General features: G+C 47.6%; 2 protein-coding genes across 2 annotated transcripts; both read left to right on the top strand.

Annotated features, from left to right (window-relative positions):
* The first annotated feature begins 1,102 nt into the window (after positions 1–1,102).
* Positions 1,103–4,002, top strand: LOC101172056 (homeobox protein HMX1-like). The gene is made up of 2 exons (XM_023960932.1): positions 1,103–1,712; positions 3,182–4,002. The coding sequence occupies exons 1-2, from the start codon at positions 1,424–1,426 to the stop codon at positions 3,802–3,804; spliced, it is 912 nt and encodes a 303-aa protein (XP_023816700.1). The 5' UTR covers positions 1,103–1,423; the 3' UTR covers positions 3,805–4,002.
* A 479-nt stretch (positions 4,003–4,481) lies between these two features.
* On the top strand, positions 4,482–6,010 carry LOC101169274 (homeobox protein HMX2-like). Its single transcript, XM_004066290.4, has 2 exons — positions 4,482–4,809; positions 4,931–6,010. The coding sequence occupies exons 1-2, from the start codon at positions 4,650–4,652 to the stop codon at positions 5,482–5,484; spliced, it is 714 nt and encodes a 237-aa protein (XP_004066338.1). The 5' UTR covers positions 4,482–4,649; the 3' UTR covers positions 5,485–6,010.
* The last annotated feature ends 3,225 nt before the right edge of the window (positions 6,011–9,235 follow it).

The following is a 9,235-nucleotide window of genomic DNA, read 5'->3' as shown; positions in this document are numbered from 1 at the left end:
TAGAGTCGGACTTTGAATGGAAAGTTGGAGAGAAACCTGGAAGGACAGGAAAGAGAGGAAGACTCACGAAAACGCTAGAACACTGTAGCATGGCTGGCTGGCTGGCTGGCTGGCTGGCTGACTGACTGACTGACTGACTGAGTGACTGACTGAGTGACTGACTGACTGACTGATTTTAAGCTATTTTTCAGCAATGAAAAGAACACATTATTGTATCAAATCTCTTTAAGATAATAATTCATAAATTATATTTAAAAAAAATAAAAGCCAAGTGCTCCAGATCATGAATATTTACACGTATGCGCACACACATGCACACACACCCCAACACACACACACACACATGAATGATTAGTTGTTTAAAAATAAAGATGAATAATGTAAGTTAGTGCGTTAATGACAGACATACAAATATTGAATAAGAATCATTCATAGGAAGTCGGAGCAGCTTTATTTGGTGGTGTGTGAGGGGGGGGCACACAGGCTTTATTCGAGGCCTTTTGAGGTCTGCATGACATGACAGGTGCAGGGCTCGGCTCTGGTGCTGCATGTCGTCTGGACTGAGAGCTATGTTGAAGAGCAGCATTATCCTCTGTCAAAGGCTAAGTCTGCCCTTTGGTGGGGGGGGGGGGGGGGGCACACGGAAACGCGCACAGAGCTAAAGGTCAGCGCCGCTGACTCTACTAAGTGAAATAAAAGCTCCGATGCCTTGCCATTTCACTGAGAAGGGTAGAGACACCCATCGACCCTAATTTAGTTAAACGCCTCACATCACTGATCTGAAAAGCTGGCTTCCATTGGTTGGAAAACTGTTGGGTTTGTACTGTAAACACTGTGACCCCCCCCCAACAGATGCAAGCAGAGAGTGATGCTCTGGAAATGATCCTACAGAGGAAAGCTTCTACTGTTAAGAAGAAACAGCTCTCAATCAATGTGAACCTTTAAAAAAAACTATTTTCTACAAATGAAAGGAATCAAGCCTCCCTTTGATTTGATGAGTGGCAGTTATGATGCGCGCGCACACAAACGAGCAATCGGTCAAATTTCCTCTCTAGGGGATTTTGTATTTGCTTTGTGTCGGACCCTAAGGTTAAGACAGGTGGTCTCTGCTCCTCTCGGCCTTGAACACATCGTGAACGCACGTGCGCGCGCAGCGGCTGACGCACGACACGGACACGGGTCTTTTTCTTGGAAAACCCCATTTGCTGCCGTGCTCGTCCAATCGCCAGCGGTCTTCGGCTCATACATTGTGTGACTTGACGTTTTCGCTTTCTGCCTTTCATCCGCGCCCGCTGAGGAGATCCCGAGTCCCCCTCACGACAGATCCCCCCTTGAGATGAGTGTTTGGACTTTACGACACCGTGACGCACGACCGAAAGTCAGCCAGTTCCGCGCGCCAGCACCGTGACATCTGAGGTAGGACATGCAGGACAAGTCGAAGGACGTCCAGCGCGCGACTTCATCGAGGGCGTCGTCGTTTTTTATCGAGAACCTGCTGCGCAGTGGGCTGGATGAGCCGGGGTCTGCGCCTGGCAGCTGCTGGACGGACTGTGGTGCCGAAGCTGCAGCAACGCAGCGCCACCCTGAAGCATTTCACGGGCCCGCCGGGAGCGCCCCAGCGCCGGAGGAGTCCGCATTCAGAAGACGCTCTTCAGAGGCGTGGAGCCTCGCAAAGTCCACTGCGACTTTCGGAGCCTCAGAATCGTCACACAGTAAGTCAACGCGGCTGCTGTTGAGAGGAGTTTGTGTTTGGCCAAAGTGCAAATGACCACATCTAATTATTCTTTCTTGGATCGCGCTGCGGGCGCTGCTGCGTCGCGTTTGACGCATGGCTCCCGCTCATAATGGGTCATAAAAAGTCATTTGCTTGCAGTCGTCCATCTGTTTGCTTTTCTGTCCGGTGGAATAACTCAGAGGCTGCTCAGGTTGGCGAATGGATCCTAAGGAGCAGGATCATCAGCAGGCGTTTCCGCTCCGCCAAACTTTCAAAGGCGAACGCGCTTCGACCGCAGCGCGCGCTCGCCTCGAAGACCCACGTTCTATGTCAGACACACAAAAGCCACTTCTCTTCTTTAGCGGGCGCAGGCCGTGGCTATCCTCTGATTTGGTGTCGGTGCCTCGGTTCTGGGATTAGGAATTACGCACGCATGCCCCCAGCATTCCAAAACAAAAGCGCAGGACGGCACGTCACGCACAACCGTCTTTGGCGGCGCGGATGCTCGCAGGGCCGTCAGAACAGCGTCGGATGGACAATACTGGGGGTCCAGGTGTGATAGCTGGCCATCGTTTACGCGGGGACATCTCCACCCTATTTGAAGTCTCTGCGGGGGTGGAGGGATGCACAGCTCTTCATACAGACTTCACAGATTAAAACTATGAACAAAGAACTGTTTTGTTGTTTACTGTAATGCTGCAGCCGCCATCAGTAAAGAAGAGACTACACAGCAGCCCGCCCATGTTTGGACGCATCCATGATGAGGGAGGGACAGGGCGACACGCAAGGGGGTGGGGTCCAGGGCCCTGCACCGTGTGACGCCATGGCGACCGTCAAAATCCATATCTAAACTTATAGATAACATCTATTATGATTTTGCCAAAAATCCTTTATTCTCTCAGAGGAGAATCGTCTTTTCCTTTTAAAGAACACGAACATTCACTCTCCAATCCTCTTTACTCACTCAGTTCTGCTGGGATTTCAAGGCCAATTTCCTTTTTTTAATTTCACTGCGCAGAAGCAACACTGCTGCGCTCCAGGAGGTTTTTTTAAAATCATGGATCATTTTTACGCTGCTGAAAATAAGAAAACAGTTCAGTTACGGGAATTAAAGCAATGGGGAGTTTAAAAAGAAATTAGCGTAAGAAAATGAGTGGGCTACACTAGGGGGAAAGGTGGTTTTACTGTCCCCACTTCAACAAATAAAAACGTTTTCGGGTAAAACACAAGTGTGTGAAGTAAACCAAACTTCCTAAACTTTGTGCTCCAACGTCCTCAATTCATTACCACAACTATAGGCTCCAGGGCCTTTCTTTGTAAAAAAAAAATGACTTTTTAAATTCCATCTTCAGTCATCTTTCGTGCGGTGGATTGATAAAAACATTTCTCAGAACCCCTTTACAACAGCGGATGAATCACGAGCCAGGATTCCAGTTCTGAATGTTTGGTGTGTGTGTTCTTTTTTAGGTCCACGGGGCAACACGAGTTCGGGGGATCCGAGCTGTGACCGGGCTTCACCCGCCGTGTCCGAGCCCACGACTGAGAGCAGCGACGAAACCGACAGGAAAACTGGCGACTGCTGCTTAACGGACGACAACGAGGACGCACCGAGCGCCTTTGACGCACGTTCCGAGCCGGACGCGGCGCCGGAGCCGGGCTGCACCCGCAAGAAAAAGACCCGGACCGTGTTCAGTCGCAGCCAGGTGTTCCAGCTGGAGTCCACTTTCGACGTCAAACGCTACCTGAGCAGCACGGAGAGGGCGGGCTTGGCCGCGTCTCTCCATTTGACAGAGACGCAGGTGAAGATCTGGTTCCAGAACAGGAGGAACAAGTGGAAGCGGCAGCTCGCCGCTGACCTGGAGGCAGCGCACATCCCAAACTCCAGCCAGCGGATCGTCCGGGTGCCCGTTCTGTACCATGACGGGGGAGCGCCCGCCGCCGCCGCCGCGGCCGCCGGCGCGTTGAGCTTCAGCCTGAGCCGGCATCCGGGCTCTGCCCCGGCGGTGGGCTTCTCAGGCTCCGTCTACCCCCTGTCGTCGTTTGCTCACTCCATGAGCGTGCTCAGGGCGCAGATGACCGGCTTGGTGTGAGGACTGCAGCAGACCTCCGTTAGTCAAGAACACAAACGGGCAGCCTGCGTCTAAAGAGCGGGATATTTTACATTTCTGCTCAGAAGAGGACTGTAAAACTTTTATGTTTGAAAACACATATTTTTGCTAAAATTTATATTTAAAGTCACGCGTTTCCAGGTTTCTCACATTTTCACAGAATAAAAAAATCAAGCACTTCCCAGGTTCTCCTTTGTTTATCACACAAGAGTCTTCCATGGTTCAAATGATAACATCCATGCAGACAAATCACAAAAAAGAAGAAAAGAAGGGTTTCTTTTTTATAGCTTTGATGAAAACCTTGCTGCAGGTTTTCACTTTTTATCACGTGACGCAGACAAATAACATGCAAGCTGCATATGAAGACGATGAAGCAAAGGCTTTAGGTAAAAAAGTTGCAATATTTTTTTCATGAAAACAATATGTATTTTTTTTTATTTAGAAAGAAGAGCCGCACGCGCAGCTGAGACAAAAAACAACCTCATGTTTCTCAGCATCAGAGCTGAGTAGGTGACCGGCGGGGCCCTGGAGGGCTGCAGACAGCGCTGCTGCGGGTGGACGAGGAGGAGTAATGTGACAAATGAAGGGGGGGGGGGGGGGGGGGGGGGCGTCCCGTCCTCCTCCCTCCCTCCCCGCCATTGGCGCACACCGAGCGCTGCGCTGAGCCAATCAGCAGCGGCGACGCGCTCCGTGAGCGGTTGTGTAGTCGGAGCAGAACGCGCGGCGGCAGGCAGTGTCTGCTCAGAAGCGGCAGCTGCTGATATGGTGCGTCAGTGGCCGCAGTAACGAGGAAGAACGCACGGAAAGCGCCTAACGTCTGGGAGAATATGAGCAAAGCCGCGGCCCCATGTCGACCCAGCGCCTCCCTCAAGTTCACAATTGACAACATCCTCAACCTGAAGCCGAGCGGGACGAGCTCTGACTCCAGCGGACTGCGGGATGAGCTGCGTGAGGACACCGCAGGCCAGCAGAGGCCGGACCAAAGCGGTAAGACGCGCGCCGGATTCCTCTGACGGGACGGGGGGAAGTTCGAACAGAAGTCTGGTGAAAGTTCACAGCAGTGGCTGCGCGCGCTGAGTTTTCATCAACTGTGTCACTTGTCTTTCAGTGTCGATCAGAACCTGCAGCGCAGACTCGGAACCGGGTATCCAAAGGACGGGCGCGCGCTATGAGAGCGGGGACAGCAGCTGCGACGACAGCATCTCCAGCAGCGCGGCGGCGGAGGCGCTCCAGGGAGGCAGCCCCAGCAAAAGGAGCAAAGTCATCACGAAAAAGAAAACGCGCACCATCTTTTCCAAGAGACAGATCTTCCAGTTGGAGTCTACCTTCGACATGAAGCGGTACCTGAGCAGCGCGGAACGCGCCTGCCTCGCCAGCTCTCTGCAGCTCACGGAGACGCAGGTCAAGATCTGGTTTCAGAACCGCAGGAATAAATTGAAACGACAAATCTCCACAGAGATAGACGGACCCGCGAGTGATTTCCCCGAGGCAGCAAAGCCCGTGGCGGCGGGGCAGCTGCCGGCCTTGTACAAGGAGAGCAGCCTGCTGGGGAGGTGCCTGCTGCCGGTGCCGCTGCCCGTGGTGTACCCGGGCGGCGGCGCGCCTTACCTCTGCTTCTCCAGCGCCAGCAAGTACTTCAGCCTGTACGACGGAGACGTATGAGGCTTCCAGCGACCAACAGACGCTCCTGCTGGTTTTGTTGCCAACTTTCAAGTATTTAGGGGGGTCCAGCGAGACCGGAACTTCGTTTTCAGACTGAAGGAAACGGCCCAGAATACGCGGCATTATTTATTTTCAGCGCCGGCTGCGGCTTTCCGGAAGGCCTGACTCTGAACTTCCACCCGGCTTCACTGATGATGCCTGAAACCTGAGCATTCACAGCCTGTTGTTGTTTACATCATATATATTTTATTATTATTATTATTTTATAGTTAACCAGTTTTATTGCTGCGAAAGCCACCAAAGAAATTACTGTAGCCTATCTGCATGCATTTCCTGTATTGTAAGGAAGTTTAAAATACAGAAATTATCTTTGTATTTAAATGAATGTAATTAGCAGTTCATTTTTCTTTTGCGCATGCTTTCTTTTCTAGTTATTTTATTATTACTATAATTTTATCCCACTTTGCCTAGAAGATTATTACACCTTTTCATAAAGTGAAATTAAAAAAAATCTTTAAGAAATGTACATATCGGATTCAGTAATTTCAGATAAATATTATTTTGATAGATACCTTATTTGTATTTTTTTAAATATATATTTATATATTATTCTTGCTGACAGAGTATTATTTCTATAAATGAATTAGTAGTGAGTCGGTTTTCCAGCATCAACCTTTTATTAGGCCTCAGCAGCACAAGCAAACTAACACTTTAGGTTGCAGGAAAGATTTCATGGTGAAACAGTTCTTAAGAATTTGGGATCATAAAAATAATAAAGCAACAGAACTTTAAAATACGAGGGGGGTATGGTTTGGAGTAAAGCGTTTTAGAAAATAGCAAACATATAATTAAATATTTTATTATTTTATATAAAATTATATTTATTATATGAAAAGTTTTACATTTTAAATGTCAGATTTACAGGGAAATTGGTCAGATTTGCTCTACAGTAAATAATCTGAATGAGGCATGTTTTAACATTACTGCTTCTCAGCCTGGCTTCAGACCAAAAATGCAGGTTTTGTGGTGTAGCAAAAAAAAGACTTGTAATCCTGTTTTTTGTGAAAAAAGCAGACATAAAGCTCTCCTAATGATCAGCGGCTGAAATCCCTCCACATAAAGAAAAACATCACTTTATACAGTTTTGCTCATTTTCTGGTTGGAGACGTACTCAAAACAAAATAATCCTTGTGTAACGAGAAACTTTCAATGAAAGAAACTGTAAAATGTCCACATATTTGGCACAAAACAGTAAATTGACAGCAATGAATTTAGTCTGTTGTGGAGAAAAAGAATAATTCCATAATTGGATTTTCTTTGTAGCCACTTGCTTTCTAATATTCCTAAAAATAATATTCCATTTAGCAGAAATATTAAATTAGCCAAAAAGATTTATTTTGGAATTACACATAATTGTTATATTTATGTATTTTTAGCTGCTTTAATTTCCTCTGAGGACATAACTTGTGATAAGGGTGTTGTTGGTTTTCTGACTTCCCTTTCTTTCTGACTGTCATTCTGCTCTGACCGCTTCAACGCATCACTAGACCTCTCTCTTTGGGATAATTCGACATAAATGGCAGACCTCTGAAGGACGGACTCATGATGTGGCGTGAAAGCGCTCCTGAAGATGGTGACGGGACAATCCTGATCCGTTTGTGTCGGAATAGGAAACTTGAAAGCGCCCCTTCACACCGCAAAACAACGATTTGAGAAGCATCCTGTGCAGGAGCGTGTTCACCAAGGAGAAGACATCCGGCTGCCTGTCTCGTGTTTCAGAGCTGGAGGAGACTCACGCCGCCGCTACCACTACCCACAATCCTCAACGGCTCAGCAGACTTTCAGGAGACAAGGTGTGGTAACATGCTGTCAACATGGCTGTTCCAGTTAAGAGACCTGAACGTGTGGAAGAATCTCAGATTTGTTCTACTTCACGCTAAAAACATGTTAAGGCCCATTACTAGTTTTTCTTAGACGTGCTAATTGCTCCTACCACTGAGCTCTGTTTGTTTTGTGACTCCGTTCTTACTGTACCTCCCCACGCCCCCTGCCTTGTCACATCTCATCACTGGCCCCTGTGCACTGAAGCCTGAGCCTGTGTGATTACCACTTAATGAAAGGGACTGAGGAGCACAGGGTGTTGTGGAGGGGCGCGAGGGGGGGCAGGCTGTTGCTCAGGACGGGTTGATGAGCGCCTGCTTGTGTAGGAAAGAACTGAAATCCCGTTTTGTGTAGCTGAACAGCTCTGTGCTCTACCGCAGCCGTGGCGTAGCGGGGGCCAGGCAAACCCCAAACGAGTCTTACGAGCGGCTTCTTTCTGCATGACTTGGTGGGGGCCCCTCGGTCAGCTCAGCCATTTCTTTAACCTCTGTTGCCCTCTCTCTGTCATCTGACAAAGGTCGTCCTCCAAGATGACGGGAGACGCCAGAAAAGATGGCAGCTGCCGAGGTTTGGGCCTGAATGTGAAAAAAAAAGAAGAAAAAAAACTTTTCAGCAGGAAAAACTAGCTACCGAGCAGAAGTCCATGTGAAACAGATTCCCCTGAGCTCAGTGCGTAAGAGAAACACGACACCCGAAACTACGCGACACAAGACATCGTACAGTAAACAACAAGGGTTTTAGTTAGGGCTGGAAATCTGAGACGTCAGGTCTGTACATGTGTGTATGTGTTACACTTAAGGAGTGTCTGATGGCCTATTGATCCGCTTATTTAGACACCCCCTCCCCTCCATAATGCAAATTGCTTGAGGAAATTGAAAGATGATGGTGGGGAGGAAATCCGATGAAAGAAAGTGATACAGAGACAGAAAGAGGAGTGGGAGTGCAGCGGCTGGACTGCAGCCAGAAGTTAATTGCAATTAAAGCTAAGTGCAAAGAATAAATTTGACCAGCTAAGAATGAAGTACAATAAAGTACTTTCAACGCGCAGTCGCCATCTTTCTCCCGTGGATTCTTTTCACGATCTGCTAAATATTCCAAAGTTTCGTTTTGTTGAAACCAACAGCATGTGGTGTGCTGGTAACCCCTCCTGCATCAAAGCCTTTTAGTCCTCCAATCACTGCAAGAATTGAACGGGATACAGAAAAGAAAGCTGTAGATTTGGAATTTTTTAAATTTGGGCAACAGTTTGCCATTTTAGATGGTTGGGAGACACATGAAAGCAGAGAAATTTGCAGCTCACTCATAGAAGTTCTGATGGCCAGAAGATGAGGCAAAAAAGGCCCCACCTGGAAGACTGTCTGTGAATTCACAGAATGTGTTTTCTTTTTAAAAATACTTTGCATTTGGTATCATTGTAATTGCTTTATTTATTGAAATTGTGCCAATTTTAACAATTTTGGTAAAATTGTTATTTTTTTGCTGCCTAATACTTGTCTTTAGTTATGGTTGTTATTGCTGAGGTTGCACTTCTTGTTGAGCTAGACTACTAATCTAGACTAGCACTATTTCAGCAATTAATCAAGTCTATAGGAACCCTGAGTTTTTTTTCACCAAGGGTCCCCCAAAACACCCAGCAACATCCCTGTTTACCCAACTGTGTTGAAGTCCCATTGTGTTATCAACTCAGGAACTTATGAAGCTTCAAAAATAATGCTCAACGGGACCATTTTCAGCTCAGTTCTAGTACTGGAAAGTCTTGTTTTGGTCAAAGAGGGTACAGATTGTTGGCACTGATTCTGACTTCGTCTATGACATGAAATACATTTTGCACTGTTGTGTAATGCCTGCAATTTCAGTGGTTATAGCAACA

Source organism: Oryzias latipes, chromosome 1 (genome assembly GCF_002234675.1).
Source record: "Oryzias latipes chromosome 1, ASM223467v1".
In the NCBI taxonomy this organism is placed as follows: Eukaryota; Metazoa; Chordata; class Actinopteri; order Beloniformes; family Adrianichthyidae; genus Oryzias; species Oryzias latipes.
Note: the sequence above shows the minus strand (reverse complement) of the source record. Positions and strands in the feature narration are given on the sequence as shown.